This window comes from Heterocephalus glaber, unplaced genomic scaffold, assembly GCF_053883595.1.
Source record: "Heterocephalus glaber isolate CG9 unplaced genomic scaffold, H.glaber_assembly_v1.0 deba00001556, whole genome shotgun sequence".
Classification (NCBI taxonomy): domain Eukaryota; kingdom Metazoa; phylum Chordata; class Mammalia; order Rodentia; family Bathyergidae; genus Heterocephalus; species Heterocephalus glaber.
In genome coordinates this window covers 4080989-4106819 of record NW_028258347.1, presented here as the reverse complement: position 1 = coordinate 4106819, position 25831 = coordinate 4080989, and the positions used below count along the sequence as shown (strand labels likewise).

General features: G+C 48.4%; 1 protein-coding gene across 3 annotated transcripts in view; it reads left to right on the top strand.

Moving 5' to 3' along the window:
• The window catches only part of Angpt1 (angiopoietin 1), a 174650-nt gene that overhangs the window by 91831 nt on the left and 56988 nt on the right, over positions 1 to 25831 (top strand). Inside the window, exons 2-3 of one of the 3 annotated variants that reach the window (XM_004850310.3) lie at positions 9743 to 9898; positions 16382 to 16503. In XM_004850310.3, coding sequence (XP_004850367.2) covers positions 9743 to 9898; positions 16382 to 16503 — 278 coding nt within the window. Of the gene's footprint in view, positions 1 to 9742; positions 9899 to 15493; positions 15695 to 15759; positions 15779 to 16381; positions 16504 to 25831 lie in introns of those variants that run through there. The other 2 variants (XM_087190817.1, XM_087190816.1) reach the window with 2 other exon arrangements.

Below are 25831 nucleotides of genomic sequence, written 5' to 3'. Positions count from 1 at the left end.
TGATTGCGGTCGTGGCTATTTTAAACCTTTAATGTAGTCATTTATGTTGGAGAAGAACTATAGAATCAATTTTTAGTTCTGGTAACTTATTTTCCTTCCTTTCTCAACCCCTAATTGCTCTCTCTGGGAAAGAGCTATTTGCCAAAAATAAAAATTACTCTTTCCAATTCTTGAGATGCAGTCTTTAAGTGGGGGAAGATTCATCATGGTTTTCCTTCCACTCCTAGAGAAGAAACCCCAGGGCTTTGTGTGAGACTGAGAAATAATTTGCTCCTTGTGCATCTGCACTAGAACGGGGACACAGGAGTCCAGCAGACGGTACAGGAAGGTATAGAATCAGCAGTTAGGGTTGCTAAACCTAACTCAGTCTGTACTTCATACTAAAGCAACACTGCAAATACTTTTAGGGCTCAAAACATAATATTATTAGAAAGTAGCAGAGTTGAAGAGGCCATGAAATTAGGTAGTTTTTTAGTAACTCTTTAGAATATATTGGTCTGGTGTATTATTTAGGGCACATGCCTATGTAGTAAAAGCACACATCAACTTCTGATTAAAGCTCAGTTCCACTGTGTCTTGGTTACTTTTCTCTTGTTGCTGAGACAAAATACCTGACATCCAAGTTAAAGGGTAAAGGGTTTAGCTCACAGTCTGTAGAGGTTTCAGTCCATAATCGGCTGACTGCAAGGCAGAGTAGCACGTGGCAGAGGGGCAACAGTTTGTGGCGGCAGAAGATAGCGAAAAGAAGCAAGCAAGGGAAATTAACAGTGTCTTTCTGCCTTTTTAATTTTATCCAGGCTGCTTAGGGCAGGCAGCACTCACACTCTTAATCCTAGTGCCCTTGAGCCTGGCAATGAGCTGAGAATCAATCACATTGTCCAAATTCAGCCAGCTCTGCAAAGCCCCATCTACAGCTGCAGGAGGCTTTGGGGAACACCTCATCACACCACAACACAGTGTGTAGGGGCGCACTCTCATTGTCTTTCCAGTGTACTGTTTCTTAGTAGAAGAGCAAATCTGTCAAAGTGTGACCTCTGTTAAATGTGTGTAGCAACATCACATGATTTTAAAAACACCGCTGAAAGCCCACACTTGTCAGTGGATCAAAACAATCATCTTCCAGTTAGTGAAAACTGAGGTCCAACCACACACAGCTTGGAGAGGGCTGGGAAGAAGGCAGGAGGGGCTCTGTGAGGTGCTCTAGGGCTCCCAAGATAGGTGAGGGGTCCAGGACTGACTCTTGCAAAGAGAATGAAGGGAGCCACGTGGAGCTGGCGTTTGCAGCTGTGGTGCTCGGCCTCAGCCTGCAGTGTGCAGCTGCTTCCTGGAGGGAACAGTTCCTCAGGGTGTATCCCGAGCTCTGCCCAGCAGTCCGAGCCACAAGAAGCATCTCCAGGGAGCCAGGCCACCTTGGGAGAGACGATGTCCGCTTCTGCTGTTTTGGGGAAACCGAGGGAGAGTAAGGATTTTATTTCATTTATGTATAAGGTGTCAGCAATCTTTATCCCTTTCCTGTCCTTTGAATGACTATTTCTGTCCATCCTAGTAATTCTTCCACAGTAAAGTCAATGAAAAATTTCTAAAATGTTATTCAGGGAAGATTGGTTGGACCGCATACCTGCATCGGGACGTTTATCTCAGGGCGACATCCGTAGCTTCTGCCTGTACTGACTGTACCGTGGATTCCCCACCGTAGGACAGCACAGGCACACACATGCACACACAGGTATATACACGTGCACACACGCGCACTTGCGAACCTTTAAACTTAAGAGCTATTCTGAAATAGAATGATGGCACAGTTTCCTTCCAAGGAGAGAAGTAATTTGAGAAAACAAGTCTGAAAGTCAGCATGTTGAGCAACGTTTGGTTTGCAGTGCTGATACCTTACAATTTCTAGGAAATGCGACAGCTTTCTCCTACTGCGGATACTTGCATAAACCCCAACATAGCACCCTCTGGAGCGTCCAGCCCGCATGTCTGTGTGTCCTGAGTGTTCTGGCATGCCCTGCCGTGCCCAGCACAGGTTTCCTTTAGGGTTCATTTGTATCGCTGTCCTCTGTCACGGGAAAACAAAGTCGTGAGCAGAGATCTTTTTTAGAGGGGGCCTCCCTGGGACTCTGTTGCCCCATCGCCCACAGCCTCCTGTCTGGGTGGTCTGCAGCTCAGATGTCAGAGCTCTGCTGCCTCTGAGTGAGCCCCAGTGTGCTTTGTGTAACATGCAGGGGGTTAAGTTGCACCACCAAGGTAAGTGAGACTAGAGAGCATTAAACGAAACTTGTTTGCAATTCTCTGTTTGAAACAATATCTTGTTCAGTTTAAGAAATGTTCAGTAAAAGAATGTGTATCAAGTTGCTTTGTAGTTCTTTCATTTTTCTGTCATATAAATGTAAATTCTGATTATAAAGTAAGATGTCTAGGTTGTTAGGCAGAATACCGGAGCTGCTTATAATAGTTTAACAGGCGTTATCTGTAGTAATTAAATTTCACATCAAATTCAGCCCCTTCCAAAAAGGGGGCACGTTGGTTATTTTAAGTGGATGTTTAGCACAATCAACAGAGGTGAGGTGAACAGAGCCACAGAACATGAATGTGGAGTCGGGTGCACATAGCTCGGGAGCATGGAGCATGTGTGCATGATTGTGCAGTGTGTGTGTGTGTGTGTGTGTGTGTGTGCCTAGCAGCGCGTACGTAAGTGGGTGGGCCTTAGGGGCACAGTAAAGTTCACAGACGTCCCCTCCTGCACCTTCTGCCTGCGTCTCGTGTTCAAATCTGTGCCGCCCTTGTCCCTGCTGCTGCCTGGTCCGTCCGTGGTCTCTGGGAAGCGGGCAGGACAGACACTGTGGCCCACTCGCTGGCCCCTCCTGTGCAGCCACAGGCTTCAGGCTTCCTCCCCCGTGCCCTCAGCCAGGCTTCCCGACCCGCGTTGAAGGCGGGAGGCATAAGTGCCTTCTCTCCTGTGCCTCGGGAAGGAGGCCCTGGTCCTCCACCGAAAGACCTCCCTTCCCTAAGCCCTCTGCTCCGGCAGCAGGCAGGACCGCCGGGCCTTCCCCCACCCGTTCCCGCGCTCTGGCTTGTGAGCAGGGCGCTTTTACTCAGCCTTCTGCTTTAACGTGGTTAACCGCATTCATTTTGCATGTGTTTCCTGAACTTCGCTCAGTTGCGGCGATTACCCATGGTGGGGGTGGGGAGGAAGGACCCAGCGAGGCACGGGCGAGGCGGGGTGGCAGAGCGAGCTCCTGCCTGGGATGGGCCTTCTGGGGGGCGCCAAGGGTGATGGATGGGAGGGAGCGGAGCGGGCCTGGAGTCGGGAGAGCGGCCGCGGGGCCATGGCAGATCCAGAAGAGAAATGGCCAATCTGACCTCAGCAGGGGCTGGGAGCAGAGGGCTGGGAGCGAGGGGCGGGGCCGCGGGGCCGCCGTCTGGAGACAGAAGCGTTGCAGCCCAGTTCTGGAAACATGCAGAAGACGAAGAGCCCTCAGCAGGCCAGCCCGGGCTGGGGTGGACGGCAGGAGGAAGAGAGAAACACACAGGAAGAGGGCTGGGTGTGCTGAGGAGAGATGTGGAGTCTGTTTTGTCCGGGACGGTGCTGGGGACTCAGTGACGCTGAGATTCTCGCTCTTCATCTTGAAGCAGGCGTGCCTGCTCTCGAGACTCAATCCCGGCTTCTCTGGTGTCTCGGGATGTCACTGAGCCCTTGCTACCACTAGGAACCATAGGTGCAACATGTTTTATAGGCAGACACACGCATTTCGTATTCCACTTTTACATTAAAACCTTGCAGACTCACTGCACAGAGGAAGTTTTGAGCCAGGCGTGCTGGACTCCTGGAGACAGTAGAGTCAGTAGGGACCAGGAACTCCTGGTCTAGTCTTTTCCAAGAATCACAGTCTCAGAGCCACCCACTCAGGTGACTTGAAGTAAGTCAGTGATCACACGTGTCTGAGAGTCCAGATGGCCTGGCTCCGGGCAGGAGGCAGCTGCCTTAAGCAGACACAAACGTTCTATGGTTTTGTGAGTGTGCCCTACTCCCGGTGTGAGAAGGTGGGTGTGGGAGAGGTGCAGACCAGTGAAAGCCGTCCGGCCCGGAGGGCTCCCGTTGGTTTGTACAAAGGCAGAATGGCTCTCTGGTCCTGGCCCGGGCCTGGGGCGTCCACTGTCAGCAGACCTCACCCCAGCGTGGTCCCACAGAGTCAGGATGGAGGAGGAGGACTGCAGGAGAATTGCTCGCTGGCGCTCTCTGGGGTGCCCGTGGTGGCTTCTTCCTCTGCTTCAGTGGGCTGCTGCTGCTCCTTTGGGGGTGATAAACGATGTCAGCTGACCTATGTGGCATCAGTAGCCGGGCGTGTCTCCCTGCCAAGCAGAGATGAGGACTACACAGAGCCACTGCCCTGCGAAAGTGACGTCCACGCGTCTGTGTCAGCTCTACATTCCGAGTTTCTGACACCAGGCCGGGGCCACCTTGCACCTCTGTCACATACACACTCAGACCAGCCTGCAGTTACTTGGGTAATCGCGGATTTAGTTCTGTTTTTTGTCACTTGTGAGGTAATGCGCTGAAGAATAAAATCCATGGGTTTGTGAGGCCCTTTGATAGAGGGGCAGCTGGTGGGCATGGATGCTGGAGAGCACAGCTAGAGAGGAAAAGGGACCATGCAGACTGCTGGTGATGGCAGGTGAGCTGCCGCTGTGAAAGGCCCCAAATCAGGAGCCCACAGGCAGGTACAGCAAGTAGTAGGACTGGAGAGCCGGGTGGGAAGGGCTGATGCCGTCTGTTTCCCACACAACTGGCCACGTCCTGGCAGCTGACATCGGTTAGTGGCCTCACCTTGCATCCTACAACTGCTCTGAGCCGAAGAGGTTGTGGCCATAAAATGGGAGTCCTGGAGCTCTAATATTTACTGTCTCTCTCAGCTTTCCTGCACCACTGCTTCAGATACCAAAATGAAAAATAGGTCCCTGTCCTGGAGGTCAGCACAGAAACTGCTGCAGATATTAACTACCTAGATCCATCATCTGTGAGGACAATTAAACTTTCCACTTTGATAAAAGAGCTCTAATAATAGAAATGCCTGCAGAGAGCGTGCTTGGCCTCAGCCGGCTCTGTTTATAAGGTCATAAACCTGGATATAGTTGCATTTTCAGTATTGCCACTGATTTATGAAACGATATTAGATAAAACCATCAATGTTGAAGGCATTTTTTGCATTATTTTACCTTTTTATTGCTTTCCCATATTTAACATTTTATTTTACTTCATGGTTATTCTGCCATAACTGAGTAATACCATATGCATCAATATCCAGCGAGGGTCCCCTTAATCTACAACATATTTAAAGCCAAGGATGCCTTTGTCAATTTTTATAGGGTTTAAAATGCTATTTTCTTAAGAATTACATGGAGAAATTATATTCTTTGTGCTTTAAGATTTGCTCTGCTGTAAGAGAGCTGTTGGAGTGCTGTCTTGCAGGAAAACAAAAGCACGAGGGATGTTGGAGCTCACCCAGGGCTGCTCGGGCCCAGGCCATGGGCACAGGGTGCAGTCAGGGTCCCCGTGCTCTGTCCTGATGGGGAGGGGCAGGGCTCATGCTCCCGAATCACAGGGAAGACAGAGGCAGAGACTATGAGGGATGGCAGTGAATGCTGGACAGTGATCGCTTGCTCCTTAAGGACAGGTTCTCTTTGTCTATTTGGTAATACCATGTGCCATGGGGTGGACTGGACTTTGCTTTCCAGCCGCCTACAACATTGGCCAGGACATCACAGCCATGAATCAGGATTCAAAGTTTTAAATTACAGATTTGAAAACCTATCCATTTTTGAACACTTTTCACGCACTGTTTCCATAGTGTTTGATTTACATATTCCCCATGTGAGTGTTGTATGCTCTCAGAATTTGTCTGTGATCTCGGGGCCAACATGAAGAAGCAATGAACCAGCTTGGCCACCAACTCTTGAATGATCTTAGACAACTTGCCTAATTTCCCTGAGCCTCTGTTTTCCTTTTAGTAAAATGAGGAAAATAATAAGATTCAACAAACTTCATACACACCTAGCCTCAGGAGAGGATTAGTGCATTCCTGTCCTCTGCTTTGTTGTATTTTACAATGGCTTGTAAGAAAAAAGAATGAGTAGAACAAAGCTAATTTGTACCAGTAGGAAAGATCCCTCGTGTTTTCAGTGATCTCCTGCTCCCCACCCGCTGGCCACAGGCTCCCATCTCCCCCTGGTTAACTGGGCAGCTGTGGAGGAGCAGAGCACTCGGACAGCGCTGCTGTTCTCAGAGGAGTAAGCAGAGCATACTCCAGAGCTGGCTCCCATGAAGTCAGTTGTGCGTCCATGCAGCCGGGGGCCTGTGTCCTTCCTATACCCAGAGTGGCTCAGGCGCTGGGAACTGACTCCACAGAAGAGGTCTATGTGTGATTATCAAGCAGACCCTGTCCTGGTCCTGGGTGGTGCATCTGCACAGGAAATCAAATCATTCTTTTTGTTTTTGTTTTTATTTTTTTGTTTTTATGGTACTGGGGATCAAACTTGGGTCCTTGCACTTGTGCAGCAGGCTGCAAAACCACTGAGCTAAATCCCCGGCCCGAAATCAAATCATTCTTTGAAATTTCTTTTTTTTTTTCTTTCCCTTCTTTCCTTTCCCCTACCCCTTTGGACCTTTTCTTCCTATTTCACATTATCGATTATTCATTCTAATCATTGGTACGTTTTAGGTGTACAATATAATGACATTCATCATTGGAAATTTGCACCTTGACATCGTCTCTCTTGGTTCTTATTTTTCCTCATTCCCCTGCCCTCTTTTCAACCCCTCCATCCCTCCATATTTACAAAGATTTGGTTCCATTTTTTGAAATATCTTGATCAACAAGGAAATCGACAGTTCTGAGTCAAGCCCAAGTCACTGTCACTCAAGGAAATTTTTAATGTGTGAACAGGGCAATAAAGTTGTGCCGGATTGTAAATCGGAGCATCACTGTGCCTTGGGATCTTGTTCTTGTACCGCCGGCAGGTGAGCTAAGCCTGCTCCGAGTGACACACGTCACCCTGCCCATGACTGTTCCCAGCTCACATGTGGTGGTGTGCCCTGGACCACACTTCGGGAAGCTCCGGGTCCTTGCTTGGATCCCATTGGAAGCTTTGAAAAGTACACAGTGTCCAGTATTCACCTGGAAAACCTCTGTATGCTGTCCTTCCTCTCATTTCCAGGCTCTTCCTTGTAGTTCTGAGGAACAGTGAAAGCTTGGGAGCCACAGGATGAAAGGTAGAGGAACTGGGAGGAGCAAGCCTGAAAGGGTGGGTGGTTGAGAAGGTGCCTGCTGAAGTCGGGGTGGAGCTCTCCGGCAGCTTGTTTGGCAGTTCCAAAGCCTCATGTGTCTCATCTATAAAGCTGCGGTGACTTGTGCTGGTGTCTAGGTTTTTCCTTTATGAAGGGGAAACACTTGACTCAGTGACTGCTGGGTACCAGGCAGTGGACAGTGCCAGCTGTGCATGGCAGGAGACATCTTCACAGGGGAAACACACACTCTCACAAGGAGCTCGAATTCCCAGGACGAGCAAGGAATGTCGGCTGGTGTTTGGCTGACTCGGGCTTCCTTAGTTCAACATTTATCAAATGTAGCAGTCAGAATTCTTGGCGTTTTGTTAAAAACATGCATCAGTGTGACTGAAAGTAAAAGAAATGCCCTAGCTGTTGGGGGAGATTATTAGATCATGCAACTTGCAGCTGCCCAAGGTGGATCCGACTGAATGCATGGCTGGAGCCAGGTGCTGAGCACACAGCCTTCTGCTCACTCAATCCACCTATTCATCTTGCTGTCTCTCATTTCCTCTGAACCGACTTCATTCTTAGGCTGGCTCTGGTTTTTGGTTGGCAAAATTGGGAACCAGTGGCATCAGCCAACTATGTTACCAGTTTATTAAGCACAGAGGAAGAAGTTGTTCGCATTTGCCACAATTCTGGAACTGAGTTTTAATGGCCTTGCTGCCAATGTGTGTACCCTCATGACCAACTCATGCTGCTAAGCACAAGCAAATCCTTCTGGTTTTCCAGGCTCACACATGAACCCCCTCTTGAATCTGGGAGGGTCCACACTACCAAAGCATTTATTCTGAAAGGAGGGAAGACAGCTTCCCGAAGGGAGCTGGGGAAGTGACTAGGGAAAGGAAAACATGTGATGTGGAGTCCAAAATGCCAGATGATTACTGCTCAGACCACTCTCTTACCCTCTGCTCTTCCCTTGTTGTTCAATTGTTGGTGCGATTGGAATACAGCCAGACCTTGGGCCAGTGACCTTTTATTTTATTGCAGTAATTCTCAGACATTTATGCCGATCCATTTTGCATTTCTCTGATAAACTTTAACAGGTTGAATTTCTCTCCCTTCCTGTGCACTTCTGATTTGAGAATAGAGGATGACCGAGAATGAGTTCAGAATTTATTCATAACAGGAGTTTTATTTTAAGCTTTCCTTTTTATTAGTTTGGGTCAGACTCTTGTATGATTACTAGAAATAAGCAAGGGATGATGTTAGAAAGTGAGCTGCCAGAGTCTCACGGAGGGGAATTGACATCGAGACGGTATTTACTGCATGATGATAATGTTGCTGTGGGTGATGACATGGTGGTGCCTTAGGGCTCACCACGTCTGCGAGACTCACGGAGCTGTTAATGATTTGGAACGGGCTTGCTGAGCTCCACTTGGCAGCACCGTTGAGTGGTGAAAGTGCTGTGTGAGAGGTGCAGACTCACGGGTCTGAGGCTGGCTGTGCCTGCGGTGTGTGGCCTGGACCTGGCTTCTCTGGGACGCCATTCCTGTGTGTGTCATTGGCAACAAAACGCAGTCGCTGCAAGGGGCAGGGAATTGAGGGTGTGAGCAGGGCTCAGGCTGCTTCTGCTCCAAGCAGTGCTCAGGCCCTGCCCCTCTGCCCCGTGCCCAGCGGCCCCTCCAGGCCCAGTGCATCCTGCTGGCCCTCAGTTACCATTTGCTTTGCAACCGTGGTGTTCACTACAGTGCACCACAAAGGAACAAATTGCACCCAAGGCAGGAAGTGCAAATGCTGCTTGTAGGCTGAACTCTCAGGACCTGTTCTGAACTTGCAAAGGAGCTCAGGGATCAGGTGCAGCTGGTACTCGGGCTCCACAACACGTGTCATCGCTGCCTGCATTTTAATTTGCCCTAAATTTGCTGAAGGCTTCCTCTGGCACCTACCCTCGTTCCTGTCACATGCATCTCTCGTGCAGCCTGGTCTTTGGTTGATCGTGATGGAAATGCAAGCAGGAGGCGAGACTTTGCTGAGATTGGTGGTCAGCACGGCATCATGAAAAGACCAGAGAACTAAGACTTAGACCAGGCTTCTTTGCTAATGGCTGCATTCTAACGGTGACCCTGAGTTCATCACTGACCCTTTCCCATTCTCCTTCCTCAGCTGTAGAATTAAAGGAGCAATGAGTCTGACCCAGGGAATCGCAGGTTAGAGAGCTGATGTCAGTGTCAGAATGGGCCATCCAGTGCATGTCCACGCTGGCTAGGATTGCTGTCTGCATGTGTCAGTAGAGCGGCTTTCTAGCAGCCAGATTGCTGTGTGCTCTGCTCCCAGCTCCGAATCTCCCTGAGACACAGGGGCCCCCACCAGATGGCTGGCTTGTGCCTGTGTAGTTTTGTCATTGTAAATATTACATGACCCGACCCGAGGCTTTGCTTATAACTTAGCGGGCTTGTGCTTTATCTCTTGCAGCTTGAGAATTACATTGTGGAAAATATGAAGTCGGAGATGGCCCAGATACAACAGAATGCAGTTCAGAACCACACAGCCACCATGCTGGAGATCGGGACCAGCCTCCTGACGCAGACCGCAGAGCAGACCCGGAAGCTGACAGATGTGGAGACTCAGGTAGGGCCGGGCCAGCCTGCACCCTGAGCTGGCTTTCTGTTTCCTCCTGTAGCCTCCTTCGTAGGCACAGAGTACGGGTCAGTGTGGAGAATGGGAAGCACAGGAATTTCTGTGGAGCTCCCGACATGCCCCGCTTGCTGCTTTGGGCTTAGTGAGGGTTGGTGCACTTGGCACAAACAGGCCTGCTCAAGGACCTGATCTGCGTCTAAATTCAAACAAACACAGCTACCACCTGTGATGTGGCCTTGTGTCAAATAAAATAGCCCTCAGGGCCGCATCCGTGCCCGGATACGCCTTTCGGAGCTGTGTTCCCGTGTCTCTGCACTGCTCTAGCTTCTGCCCCTGCAGAGGCTGTGAGCTAAGAGCCGCCCCCATGGACTGATGGGAAATGTGTGTTAGCTTGCCTACCCCTTTCCAGGCACAGCGAGATACTTCTTGGATTCATGTCAGTGAACACTCAGGATTCCCTTTAACTGTCAGTGTACAAACCCACCCTTCAGTTGACAGCACTTTTGATGCCTGGAAGGTGGCCTCTTCATGCCCTTTGGCCACAGAAATGATTATTCCAGCTAATGCTCTGCAACTTGGGCTGATGTTGTGTCAATGTGGTTAACTTCTGCGACAAGCTAAAATACTTAAATGCAGAAGCAAGGTGCAATTTATATCTATTTTATTTCATTTCATTTGTATTAGTGGCATCACAGATCACACATCAGTATATATAGAGAAATAACAATGGTAACATTTATAGCTGGGGCATCTGATAGAAACTTACACTTTCCCACGTACAAAGGATATGCATAAAACTCACTTAGAGTAGGTAGGTCAGGAAGTTTGAATGATTTCTACACTGTTACAAGTAATAAATAGAATTAAAGACTCAAAACTACACTGTTCATTTCTTTTTTTCCTATCCGCTTTGATTAGAAATACCAATCACGGGCTGGGGATTTAACTCAGTGGCACCACACCTGACTTGAAAGCGCAAGGTCCTGAGTTCGATCCCTGGTACCAAACAAAAAAAAGAAGAAGAAAGAAAGACCAATCATTACAGAGTTGAAAACGAACTTGATTGTTGATTGCATTTGAGAAATAAATCACATAGGCTTCAGAAAATATTTCCGGTGCACATTATCATCAGACAAATGTAGGAAGGCTGAGAAGGGAGAGACTACATATTGTAACCGAAATTATGAGACTTGTTTAATCATGTCTCATCACACTGAGCAAGTGTGGTGGTTTCTTGTGGAATAAGGAATGTGACTGTATTTTGCTCTTATTTGTGTTGGAGCAGAATGCTTACCATCTGCTACAAAACATTCTCATATGTTCAGAAAACGAAATAGTGTGCTGGCCTATACTACACTACACTAGGGTTTGAACTTCTGTAAATGTGCCTTATAACTTTAGTGACATACATGACAGAGTTTTGTTTACTTCTTCCATTCCCAACACCATTACCTTGGGTTGTTTTTATCATCTTCCCACCTAGGAATTAGAATTGTGAGGAAGTGTTCCCAGTGGTAGCATTTTATCTTCCAAACCCTAAAGGTGCATGCAACCCGAGGTTTTAAACAACAACAGCTCATTCAGCATCACTGTAGCCAGGAGGTATGTAACTTATGGAAAACAGTACAGAAAATAAAAGAAAGCAAATTACCCTCCCTATGTAGAATAGCTACATTGCATTATTGAAGGCCAGTGAAAATCTGTTGGGTACTGCAAGGACAATTTAAAAATAACCCAAACCTGGGAAATAAAGTCATGAACCCATCAGAACCAGCACAAGAGGCAAACGGAGAAGAAAGCCAGTGGTTCAAACTATGTCCCACTTAAGAAGTGCAAGTTAGGGCCGGGGACCTAGCTCAGTGGTTCCACTGCCTGCCTCGCAAGCGCAAGGACCGGAGTTCCATCCCTGGTACCACACACACACACACACAAAACAAAACAAAGAAGTTCAAGTTGAGTGTCCTTTCTGTCTTTGTCATGTCTGCAGTTGTCTGTGCCATTTGTAGCTGTGCTGCTTCAAACTCTGTCATGTTACGTCCACCTGCCTGGCACATGCATGACACATTCTGTGTGGCCCAACCACGAAGACACTCCTGTCCCGGGCAGGGCCACACTCACAGATCCGAGCCGTTCCTCACCGCCCGTGCACTCTGCTCCTGGACAGTGAGCTTGCAGGTCCACGCTCCTCCGAGCTGTCGGGGTAAGGGTTAGAGTCTGAGTGACTTTGCTGTTTCGTTCATGGTTCCTTGGTGAGCACAGTGCCTGAAACTGACTCTGGGACCTCGGTTATTTCGAGAACTCTTGGTGGTAGCTTTGCAGGGCTTTTCAGAGCCTGGCTTTCAAAGGACGATGTCTCAAAGGTCAGAACCTCCTCTCTCTAGTTCTCTTCTGCCCTTCTACACATGCAGCCTAACCAAAGCAGGCAGAGGCAGGTTTGCTGCGATACTGTGTCTGAGGCCCCGCTGAATACGCACCTGGCCAGGAGATGCGCACCCTCCTCTCTGCTGTGGCTTGGGCTTGAGTCTCTGCTCCTCAGCGTCCCCTTTCCAAGCTGCACCGTGAAGAGATTAGTATCAGGGGTCAGGCGTGTCCCTCCTGGGGGATTCTGTTCCTCCCCTTTCCCGGGTGAACTCAGTTGGGGAGTGACTATCACTCAGACAGACCGCACTAAAATCCACTTCGAGACTCGGCGCCCAGCTCTCTTCTAAGCAAGTTCACAGATACCAGCTGCATAATACTAGGAAGTCCAGGATGGCAGGGACCCTGCCTGCAGCGCCACCCAGCCCGGGTGCCCGGGTGCCCGGGGCAGCGCTGCCCAAGACCCTCACACTGCCAGGTGCACTAACTGCAGGAAGTGCCCTCCAGCCTCCAAAAACTTCTGCAGTGACCAAGGGTTCAGTGTGGGATTTAGCCCAAGCCTAACCGCTACTCTGAGTCCTTCCTTCATGTAACGTGTTTGCAGTAACAGATGCCGCAACAGCCCTTGATCCCCTGAGTTTGAGTCGGGCCATGTGTCTCTACCTCCCCCCTTCCTGTCTAGGAGCCTAATCACCTCTGGAGCGTCCCTCACAGCCACGAACATCACCTCTCCAGCCCCCTGTGGTGCGCTGTAACTGACCGGTGGCCAAACTGGGCTCGGAAATCCATCACAATGCTGGAGCAGAGGCCACGGTCCCCGAGGCGCTCCAGGCAGTGAGCCACCTGCAAGGCTACTCGGTTTCAGCTTCCAGGGCTCCCGGGCTCTGCTGATGCGACCTGGGCTAGGGCTGGCTCCCCGCCGACCGTGCTGCAGGTCTTCAGGGCCGCCCGAGGCCTGGGCTGCAGTCCACCGAACTCCCTTCCTTTCCTCCTTGAGCTTCTTCCACTGACCCCTCACACACATCTCCCCTGACAAATGCCTCGTGTGCCTGGCCCGTTTATCATCCGCTTCTCAGAAGTCACAAACCACCAGCCCTGTTGTTTGGACCACCATAGCATGATTAGAAATGTAAGCAGCTTTTCCAATGAGGAGCAGCATGTTTCTCCCCACATCTGCTGGCACCGAGCAGCTCTCAAAGTCCAGCCACTGCTGCTCTAACTCGAGCAGGGAGGAGTTGAGTAAACACTTCACCTTAGTGCAACTGATGTAGTGGGGAAATAAACTAGTGAGAGGGTCATCCAAGGAAAATATCACGGCAGTCGTGTTCCCAGAAAGTCTAGGAAAAGGGCTCGACAAGCCACAAAAGAAGGCTCAGCAAACTGTAGGTCCAATTTGACTGGCCATTTCTTTTTGTAAATAAAGTTTTATTGAACAGTGTCACACTCATTCATTGATGGATATGTTGTCTCTGCTTTCTTAGTCAAACAACAGAACACAGTGGTTATACCAGAGACCAGATGGCCCAGCCAGCCTGAGATATTTACTGTCTTTACAGGAAAATCTGAGCAACCTTGCACATGGTTATATCCTCCTAGTGAGTAAGGATTTGTGTTGTCTTGTTCTGGTCCACTGTTCTATCATTAAGATTTAGAACAGGACCTGATATGTAGTAGGCTACGTAAGTTCTTATTAAGTAATTAATCATAAACCTTAAAATCTGTAGATTTTAATGAAATGATCCTAAGTGCAAATATGCCAAGGATTGTGTGTCGATGATAATATATAGGCACAAAGAGCTTGTACTGTTCAGCTTTCCCATTGCTGGTACAAAACACCTGTCATTCACAGCTTAAGAAGGAGAGGTTTACTTGGCTCACAGTTTCAGAGATTTCAGTCAATGGTCAGCTGGTTGCAAGGTAGAATCATCATGGAGGATGGGCACAGAGGAGCAAAGCTGCTCACTTCATGGTGCCCAGGAAGCAGAGCCCAGGAGAATGTTGCCAGCGAGAGATGTACCTCCACAGACATGGCACTCCTGCAACCCAGCTCTGCCAACAGCCCTGCCTCTGGGCAGCACAACTAGCTGGAAACATCAGTGCCAGAATTCACTGAGAAGCATAGCTTCTCTGCCATGACCCAGTCATCTGCCTGGAGCCTCCTAATCCAGCCAAATTGATAGTGAAGAGGAACTGACAGAGCTGATGGGTCAGAATGGATCTTCGAGGAGAAGCCGTTCTCATTTTGACTGACAGACACCACGCGGTATGTTCCCTCTGTCCTCCAAAATGAGCAGAGTGGGCCCCCTCCTGACTCAGGCTCATCAGGGAGCACTTGGGAGGAGACCCCAGACGCCAGCAGCTGCACCAAGAGGACGTGCCCGTGTTGGTGGGATTGCGGCTGAGCAAGGGAGGACGCTGCTGGCTTGGAGAGAGAGAGAGACCTTGTCCTCTGGCCATGGCTGCCTGTCTCCTCCTCTGCATGAGTGGTGTTGAACGGGTCACTGCACCCAGTGTCTGTCTGTAAGACGGGCGCCATCTCCTCCAAACGCCACGACCAGAGCTGCTGGGTCAAGCAGTTGTGTTGTTCTGTTAGCATTTATTCACATCTGATGAGGTTATATTATAAACACCACCTACCTTATACATAGGTGTAAAGTGCCAGACATAGTAAGTGTCTGGTATTAATTATGTATTTTTACATCATGACAGAGTTAACAGTAAATTTCAAGGACTGTCTGACTTACAGTCATATTTTCTTTATGGTTCCACCAGAAATTTTACAGGTGTTTTGTCCTTCAATTTTTAATAGTTTCTTTTAATTTGTAAACTTTCGTGGTTCTCCTTGGAGACTGACATTTTTAAGAAACTCAGACGATCACCTGGTAATTTGTGTCACATTGTGCATTTGTGCAAGGATTTATCCTGTCCTTTAACCCTGCCGCCCGAGCATCCCCTGCTGTCCCCAGCCACGCCTCCAGTGCCTGGACGTGGGCTAGAGGGGCCTGCTGTGCGCCTCCAGCCTCCCCGGCTCTGGAGCTGCCCCGGGAGGGGAAGCGCCAGAGGAGCAGTTAGGGACACGGGTCACAAAGGCTCCCAGGTGCCTCCCAGACCAGAGAGAGGCGGGCGGTTAAAGTCTCCAGCCCGTGGGGAGCTTTAGAACTCCTCCCTCTTCCTGGCCCTGGGCGCCTCCTGTGAGAAGGCGAGGACCCAGACAGGAACAGGCCAGCGAACCTTGTGAAGCCCTCTCTGGGGCGCAGGGTGAGCCCAGAGGAGGTGCCGGGGCCCCGCTGGGGCGCAGGCTCCTGTGCTACTGAGGCTGGCCAGCGAGGGGGCTGTGAGGGCTTCAGAGCGTTCAGGGTTGCAGCGTGGGAAGGAAGAAGACCGCCGTCCTCGCTGTGACCTCAGCTCCTGCAAGCTTCATCTCCTAAGGTGAAGTCCCGCTGTTCGGCCTCGCCCTTCCCCGGCCCCGTGTGGCACTGCAGGGGCAACCTGAGCTGTCTCCCCGCTTCTTCTGTGAGTGCGGACCTCTCTCTGAGCCTCAGTTTCCTCATTTCCACAGTGAGGGTGACGATTCCCCCTCATAGGTAGCGTGCCTAGAGAGTGCCAGGACATCCAGAAAGGGTGCCACGGTCCACATGATGGACGATCAGTGAATGTGCGGTCGGGAATCAGCCTGAACTGTGTCAGGAGCCATCTCTGCATTTCTGATTGGTGTTTCCAAGGTGACCGGTCTAGTCGGGGCGCGTCTCATATGCCTGCCGCTGCTCTAACTGCCCATAGCGTCTCAGACCTTGAAGGAAAACCCTCTCAATGCTTGGAAACATTGGAAACAAAAATACAGGAAGCAGCTGGCATAGCAAACCACCTCAGGTTTCAGGACACGAAGCTTAGAGCCTGAAAATAGATTCAGCAATCCAGGGTTCCCAACCGCAACTTCCATGTCAAACCAATAGCGTGTTCAAGGAACAGACGACGCCATGGCTGGCAGAAAATACACAATATAACTAATTACTCTTGAAAAAATATTATTTAAGAACAAAAGCTAAATAAAAATCAGTTGTTTTCTGCTTTTTGATTTGCGACTGAAGTTGGACATGTTTTCTCTTTTCTGTTAAGGTACTGAATCAGACTTCTCGACTTGAAATACAACTGCTGGAGAATTCATTGTCAACATATAAACTAGAGAAGCAACTTCTTCAACAGACAAATGAAATTCTAAAAATTCACGAAAAAAACAGGTGAGGACTTTTCTATTCAATACCTTTCATGTGCATATTTATTTACATCTCCGCCGACTCTTTAGGAAATTAGGGTTGAGGTAGTTTACAGATGAGGAGCATGGCTGGGCACAGTGGCACACACCTGTAATTCCAGCACTCTGGGTGGCTGGGGCAGGAGAGTCACGAGTCAGAGCCCAGACTGGGCACTGCAGTGACTAGTGAGATCCCGTCTGAAAATACAGTACGGAAAGATGTGGGGAGGCGGCTCAGTGTGGAAGCTCAGGGTTTAATTCCCAGTACCTGGGGAAAAAAAGAAATGTGGAGGCAAATTAATTTTTTAAATGAACAGAAAGGAAGTCTTGAGGCAAATAGAGTAAGTACATCAACAATCAATAAATACTGTTGCTTACATTCTTGAGATATTTGCTTGCATTAAAGCATTAATTTTTCTAATGATCAGTTGTTTGAATCCTAACATATCCGGTGAAGTCCCATAGGATTCTTTGGCTAAATTTGGTGACACAAAATGTTGACATATTTAGCAGAATCAAAATTTATAATCAGAGCAAATAGAGCCTCTGAATTATTCCTCAGCTTACTCTTCTTAAGCTTTTACAAAATAAGAAAGTGGCTGAATTCAGAGAGAGATCTTGCACTAAAGAGATCACAAATTTATATTTTTTCCAGAAAGTTGTTTGCCTTGAAGTCTAATCAAGAGGCTCTGTTTTGTTTTTCACTTCAAGCCATTGACTCTGCCATAATACACTGTTCAGTTAGCTCTGTAGACATCACCACACCTGTGTTACGAACCCTGTGTCATCTCAGGCAGTGAAGTGGGCATCAGAAGTCCTGTGGGCACCAGAGCCTCGTATTCGAAGTCAGAAAACTCAGTCGGAGCACTGACGTTTACGTACCAGATTCTTGCATTTAATGGGATTTAACATTTTTGTTTCTTTCTTCCGAGTATTTGCATGGTTTGAGTCCAGTTCAGCTTCTGCGTATTTTGCAGTGTTGAAGACCCTGTTGGCTGACATTAGTGAAGTCCCACAGTGTAGGCTGGGACGGTTTCTGCCCTGCGCCAAACTGGGGCGGCACTGGAGGAACTGATGGTTCTCACCTCCTGTCCAGAGAAGCAAAAGGGACTCGGGCCACAAAGCCTGGGCCCTGCCCCTGTCATGCAGCCTGATGGTGTCACACTGGGGCGTGAACCCTGGGTCCCTTCCCTGTTAGGCCTTCCCCTTCCCCGCAGCCACATGGCCTCTCCTCTGTGTACCCCCGAACTGGCTCCCAGCTTCACGCTGACAGTGAACCTCAGTGGCAGCCATTGTAATTAAACTTCTGTAGGAGGAAAATAAACCTGGCTGTTGGTTTAGAATATGAGAAGGTCCCTCATGTGCCCTGATTTGTATTTCTCAGTTTTCCATTTATTTAGCCGCAAAGTGTCATGGGGTACAATGTGAGACTATAAACAGATTCAGTTTATACACTATGAGACCTGACCGGGAGCATGCTGGAATTCTGTTGTTGGAAATCCTGTGGAGGAGCCCACTCACTCCTCCCTGGCTTCGTGGCCCCGGGCGTGTGCGTGTGCAGCTCACTTCAGTCATCCTTGACTGGGGTCCCCAAAGGGAACCCCATGTGCAGTGGTACATTTCAACCTCTATTGCAGAAACTTTCCAGAAATTTTGAATGAATACAACAGGAAAATTGTATCTTGTTTTTTTGAGTCATTATTTGTTTTTAGGATTATAGAAATAATACACATTTTTATAGAAAGAGAAGAAAATAAACAAAGGAAGGTCTCACCACAGAATGTTGACTATTTTGCCAAATATTAAAATATAAATATGTTTTCCAAAGGAATGTTGAGCTCCACACTTTCTGCAGCCTTCTTTCTTTAGACTTCTAAATACCCGTGACAGCGGACCCGGTGTGTTCGAAGCATTTCCTTCTGAGACCGCACCCGGGGTGGCCTCTGTCCCTCTCTTGCCGAGCCTGTGACCACGCAGGAGCTTAAATGGGAGCCAGCGGGAGCTGCAGTCCCTGGCCTGCGTCCACAGCTGCTGCGTGCTCCCCTGAGGTCAGGACTGGAGACCCAGGCAGGAAGCCTGGACCCACCTCTCCCTAAGTGTCAACTCCTCAGGTTCTCTCTGTCCCCTTTGCTAGTTTCATGTTCATTTTTTTCTTCCTTTAAAATATATCCCTTCCAATTTAATTTCTGGATTTTTTTGTCTTTCCAACATGATGACTTTTTAGTCTTACCAACAGAACCTGGTATCCATTTCTGTAATGGGATTATCACTTGAAAATGTTGTATTTTTAAGGGAAACTGATTAAAAGTTGTTTTCTCTGTTCCATGAACAAAATTGAGTCCGGGCCAGCTGTCCCTGCCCACTGGCCAAGGTTCAGGGGTTTTCCTTGCCCAGTACCCCACATACCCCCTCCCCCACTGAAGAAACTCCCTGGTTAAATCAGTTTCTAGAGAAAACAGTGTTTCTTGCATACACAGACCATATCATTTATTACTGAGGATAATTTTCCAGGACTATAACAACTCCCCTTTCTAATAACAAGGGTACTCCAAAAGAAGTCTGGGATTTAGGTTGTGATTTGAAATTGACGCCTGTGCTCCTGCTGACAAGAACACACGGTGCCCTCTCTTCCTGCCCCAGCCTGGCTCTTCCAGCCCAGTCCCTCCCAGGGACAGTGGTGGCTCCCAGATTGCAGGTCCATCCACCAAAGGGTCCGGCGAGGGCTGGGGAACCCCTTCCTTTAGCCAGCCACGTTCTGAACCTTTTGGAGAAGTGTTTTCCTTTGCACAAACCCGAAATACCCAATGCGACCCAGCATATTTTCCCTCCTCTGTTTATTGTTACTGTTTTCCCACCTGCGGTGAAAGGGTCTGCCAAGAATTTTCCTGAGCAGCAAAGAAAGTGTTCCTTCCATGTGAGGGGAGAGGGTCCAGATCACACCGGAAGCTGTTTTAGTGGCGGAGAGAGTTTGTTGATGTCCCTAGCTATTCTCCCTATGCACCTCGGGCCTCTGGCTGTAACTCACAGCTGCTTCTACACAGAGGGCTCTCTCCTTTCCTCCACCGGTCTGGTTGGATCAGCTCCTGCACTTTGAGGAGTGGATTACCTAGACCAGCTCTGCTCCCTGCCTGGGGGATCAGGGCAGTGTCCGGGAGGGTCACTACCCAGCTTGAGCAGGATGGGGCCTCAGGACTGTCCGCCCCTCCAGTGGAAGAGGAATATTTGATGGATAGGATTCTGCTACACAGCACGGAGAGGCCCTGCTGATGCACATCCTGACAAATGAAAACAGGTTTTGGCCTCATAAGATTCACTTCTTTATCCCCAAACAGCTAAAAGCACAAAGCAGGAATAGAATCAGCAACATTTGTTCGACTGTTTTCTCAGTAATCCAGTGGATGTGACTCTAGGAACCTTCCAGTTTGCTGTCTTTAGGGATTTTGTTGTTGTTGTTGGATGCTACTCTAATCCTAGAATACGGCTTTGGTTCTTACCTCAAGGGAAAAGCACGTAGAAGTAAGAGATCTTACCTCAACCTGCGTAACTGAGATGATGACCAGGAGCCAGAGTGCCAGTGAAGTCAGCATTTACCTTGCTCTATTCTGACTTCCCAGCACATGGGTCCCGGTGCTTCTCAAAGACAGTGGAGGAGAGGCTGGCCAGAGCTCAGCATGAGGCTCCTCCACAGGACCCTGCGTGAGCCTGGGCCCGAGTGTGAGGACAGGTCACCTGCCGGCTCTGTCCCCCAGGTGCATGGGTCAGAAGGAAGCCACAGGTAAACCACACCTCGGAGTGCGCCTCAGAGTATCGGGCTGACCACGCCGAGTGGAGACCCTCCCCCGCCCTCCCGAGCGCAGTGGGAGGAGCTGCCCCCCCCCCCCCGCTGCGCGCCCTCTGCTGGCCCGTGGGCACCATCCTGCCCACCTTACGGGGGGGTCAAAGAGCCGAAGCTCTCGGTGCCCAGCAACCTGCCCTCGATGAAAAGCGAGACCAGAGCCAAATCAGAGTTCAACTCCAGGGCGATTTGCTGTGTTAATTATTATAAAAATCTTTTCCAACGTGATGCAGCTTGCACTCTAACTGATGTGCCTGCCAAGTTATTCTCTCAACACAAATGGACACAAACTCGATGAAGGGGGCGCTGGTTGTCTCTGTCCCCACTGTACAGGGCCTGACTGTCCTTCCAATGGCAGAGAGGACACGGAAACTCCTGCTGCTGCACTGGGCATTCAGGAAACTATCGCCAAGCCTTACGCGTCTTCCAGTCGGAGTTACGGAAAGTTTCTAAGTTAATTAATCTTGAGTGCAATTCAAGATGCCGAATAATGTCTTACTCACAAATGGCCACCCTGGCCTAATCAAGCATTAATGTTTTAATAATTAACATGCCTAAAGAAATGAAAAGTTAGATCATAGCCATTTTAATTAAAGCTTTCCTCCACTTAAGTTCCTTACAAGATACTAAGTTAAACCTTTTTAATTTCTAGCCTTTGGCTGGGTTAAGTTATATTAGCTGTGTCTCAGGAAAGGTATCTGTCAAAATGCCTTCCATTAAAATAATAACAAAATAACCATATTACCCTTTTACTGGTGTAGAAAATTAGAGTTTAGATAATACATGTGTGTATTAGATTCCTCAACCCTAATTTTATCAGTCCTCGCATCTGTGTAAGACAGGTGGGCAGGAATTGCTTCACCTTGTAGATAGGAATGTGAGCAGAGCCTCTGGCCTGCACTCCAGCTAGCAGTGACACAACACCCGAAGGTGTCTTCCAGGAGCTTTGCTCTGCATGAGTCAGAGCCGCGTCCAGAACAGTAACAGACTGACTGGGAGCCCTGGGCCAGCAGCAAATGGCTCAGACTCTGCCAGCGTCGTCTTCCTGAAATGTCAGGCCACTACTGTGCTCGAGGCCCCAGCCTGCAGGACTCTGTCTCTGGCCGAGGCAAGCACTGCTGTCCAGCAGGACAGGCCTATGGGTCCTCCGTGACCTCTGTGACCGCATCCCGACTGCTCTGTGGAAGGCGTGGCCTCTGCCCCAGCCGCGGCCGGCGCCCGTCCCTCGACCACACGTTACGTGTGACTCTGCTCTCGCCGCGTGGATTCCTGACCCAAACACAAGGCTGGCGGTTGCAGGACTCGGAGCCACGAGGCAGGGGGCGTGGTTGGTCTTGGCCGTGGTTGGTGCCACGTGAAGCAAATGACATGTCTGACGCTCGCCTTGCCAAGTTCCTGTTGACTCTTGAAAATTCTGTGTTCGCTTTACTCCTTCCAAGACCTCTTCTCAGAGTCCGCCAGATGAATTTGCTCCTTACCAGAAACCCTAAACCTGCTCTCTCCATTATTCCACTTATTCCACTTCCAGCTTCGGTGGCGCGTGTGTGTCTCATGTTTCTATTACTTTTGATGTCATGAAACTAATCAGTCCTTTTCCTCTTGATTTCTGGCTTCCTTGGCATATTTACTTTATTCTTATTTACCTCAGTCTTTTAAACATTTACTTGCTAATGTTTACTTACAGCAACTATTCTTCAACTTCAAATTTGAATTACCAAACAAAATGTGACTTCCTATTGGGGAAGAAAATTTAGTATTCAAATTAGAAACATGATGTATAAATTTAACCCAGGACTAAATATACTTCTGTTTAAATAGAGAGAAAGAAGCCAGTCTTCCTAACCCATATTTGCCACACATGTTGACACTCTGCATATTAAAAATAACAAAAAAACTCAAATTGCCTTTAAATAAGTCCAGACAGATAAAAATGAGGGCTTTATATGCTCAATGTCTCCCTCCTTTTCTGAGAAGCTGTATTTACACCCATAGAATCAGGCGTGCCCCCACTATGAATTTATTGGCTGCTATATTAAGACTTATTGTGGGAAATAACTTGAAAGGATGGATTTCTCTGTGAAAGTTTCAGGATGTATTCATGATTTGAAATACTTCCAATAAGATATGTTGTGGAAGCAGACAGTGTAAAATGAGGGGCAAATCAACCTGGAACTAGATAGAATGTGTGTACACTCATTCAGAACCTCACACTGAAGTTCAAGCCCTAGATTATTTTGTTTACTTTATTTTTCATTAAAGTGCACCTCTGCCTCAAAGCGGAAGTTAAGTGCCAAATTTCTATGCATGTCTCTTCTCAAAGAGATTCCAGAAAGATGGGAAACAGGAAGTACTGAAAATCCTGTGAGAAACTCTGTTTTTGGATTTCTAGCTCAATCTGTATAGATTTAGTGCACAGATTCATAAATGTTCCATGGAACACTACTTCAAAGGATGGATTTTCATTAAGAACTGTTTATTTAATCTCAACTTTCCCCAAAATTGATATTGGAATTCTGATTTAGCCTAATAAAAATATATCAAATCCACTCTCAGCTGTGGTGTACTGGAGTTTTATTTAACTCTGGTACTGACACTTAATATCTGCATGGTTTTGAATATGATGTTTAGATTTTTACCTACACATGGGGGCTTTATACTCAGTCTATATTGCTTCATGCATCAATGGAGATGAAGATTTTTGACGTGCTGCTGAACTATAAAAGGATGTGATAATGACTTGCCACAGTCTGTGGATGTTTTTGGCAAGTGGGCTTTGGACTCCAACCATTTTGGAAGAAACGAGGAAGGAGGGCTGACTTCCAGTGAGGATCATAGCCAAGGGGTAGGAAGATCAAAGAGAGGCCTTGGAAGCCAAGGATGAAGGGAAGATAAATCTGAGGGTCGGGCGCTGAGAGAGGAAGCAGAGAGTCCAGAAGGATGGCCCTTCCCAGAGGAGTCTCGGGAATGATCAGTAATATAAAAGACTTGTGGAGTTAGTAGAGGAGGGCTGCAGTGGAGGGCTGTGCAGGAGAACCGAGAGAAGAAATGACACGGGGCATGGTGGCCTGGCGAGGCCTGCCGTCTGCGAAACCGTGTGCCTTAGCTGACGTTCTCCAGAGGAGTAGAATCGATGGAAAATATGTATGTGACTGAGGCAGAGACATATTAGTCAGACTCAGGACCAGAGGGAGGAGAGCCCACAGTGCGTGTCTGTGGGATTACAGGCAGGAGAGCCCAGCAGCTCCTACAGAAGCCAGAAGCCCTGGAAGTAGAGGGACCAAGGATGCAGCATCAGTCCAAGATCAGAGCCTGGAACCTCCCCGGAGAGTCAATGGTGGGAGTCTGGGGTGGAAGAAACTGGGGTGGAGACCTAGAGACCAGGTCCAAGGGTTACAGCAGCAGAGGATACACCCACTCAGGAAGACTGGGGCTCTTCACAATGGCACACCTCCCTCCTATCTCCCTTTCGTATTCCACCCAAGCAAGCTACATGTTTATTGGTTGGTGCCACCCACATCCGGGTCAAGTCTTCCCCTCTCGGTTTGCTGCCATGTCAGTCATCCACAGACATGCCCAGAACCGTGCCCCACTGGTCTGCTAGGAGCTTCTTACTCCAGTCGTTTGACAGAGCGTGGTTAGCCATCATCTGTGCAAACCCCCATGACAGTTTCCAGTTTCTCATGGACTGTGTCTCAGAGTGCTTCCTTCTTCTCTGACAGCCCTTCTTCACCGTACATGAACATCTCTCCTAAGGTTACAGGCTGCACTGATGTCTTCTGACATCTATAGTCATGACACATTAAAGGCTGCTTAGTAAATTGTGAAAATTAATGTTGTTTCTGACATACAAATATATATTCCTTTTACTCAGGAAACACAGTGCTTTCTTCCACAGAATACTATATAGGCACCAGGATGTGTGTGATTAACTTTCTGTTTTAGTTTAGACCTCGAATGTCCCCAGGGCCCCGTGTATTAGCAGCTGGGGCTTTTGGAACGTGACTGGATCATGGGGACAGTGCTCTCATCATGGGTTAATGCTCCTATGGATCAGTACAGCTAACTGTGCTGTTAGCTGAGGCCTGGCAGAAAGAGGAGGTCACTGGGGTGTGATCTGAAAAGGTCATCTCCTGCGGCCATACCACCCTGAATGCGCCCAATCTCATCTGAAAGGGTCATCCCCCTCCCTGGCTCCTCCCTTCTCCCCTGCTTCCTGGCCACCGTGATTCGAGTAGTGCTCCTCCCCCAGGCCCTTCCACCATGCTGTGTCTGCATTGGACCTGCCAGCCATGGACTGAGACTTCTGAAACCATGAGCCAAAATAAGCCTCTCTTCCTTTAAATTGTGGTTGTTGGGCATTGTGTTTTGCTGATGAAGAAGTAACTGGGATACTTCCCATTCTTGCTTCTTTCCAAATATACTGAAGAACAAAACCAAACAAAACCAAACAAAACCAAATAAGCAACCCTCCTCTTTTTCTGACACACCAGAGCTGCCTCTCAATCTACAGCCCCCTATGAAGCATGTGCATCAAAAGTAGAAAGTGGAAAAATCATTACAAAAATATGGAAGATATATTTTGTCCAAAAGTGATGTTTTTGGAGTTCATTTTTTAAAACTGAGATTTTTCTCTTGAAAATTTCTTGGACTAGGAATAATGTCATTTAATATTTTACATAATTATTGGCACTTAGTAACTAACAAAAGCAGGTTACAACTAAAACATGAATTTTCCAAATTTGAATGTTACTTACTGATTGGGAAAATTGAAAGCCCAGTCTTGTCTCCTTTAGGGACAGAAAACGTAATTTGGAGTATTTATACAGTATTATATGAGCAGAGCTGCAGATTGTGGCCTGTATGTGGCGATCGTTTTAGCAGCCTATGCAAGGTTAGCTGGGAGTGAAGCTTAAGTCCTCAAATTTGAAAAGAAATTTCTTAAAATCACTGGCTAAATAATGGCAAGGTCGCCTCTGATCATTGTTCCAGGAATAGGAACAAAAGTGATTAAAACGTAAACTGAGAATGAGCTGAGACATCGGTTGTGGTTCTCAGAATGGAACACCAGAAATCCACTGGAAAAGAGAAAACCTCCCGTTTCCTTCACAGCAATCACACTAATCATTCTACCAGGCCCGAGAGGGCAGCTTTAGACCGGAGACGACAGAGATGTTGTTTGTGCTTCTGGTTCCTCCCTGCCCCTCCTCTAAAATACCAAAAGAGAGTGAATCATAAGAAGCCCTTTGTGATGTCTTCTTTCACCTCATTCTGCTTTCCTCGCTAGTCTTCCATTTCCAAATAAGGTGTGAGAGGCCTAAGTACCATCACATGTTCGAAAGGTCCACCAGGCTGGTGTGCGCCCCCCTGAGCCGGCCGGGCGCCCCCACTGCTGTCCAGGAGAGCCCTGGCCCTTCTCCCTGCCGAAGGGTGGAGCCTCCGCCCAGCCGTGAGGTGTGAACGCCCCCCCCCCCCCGTGACA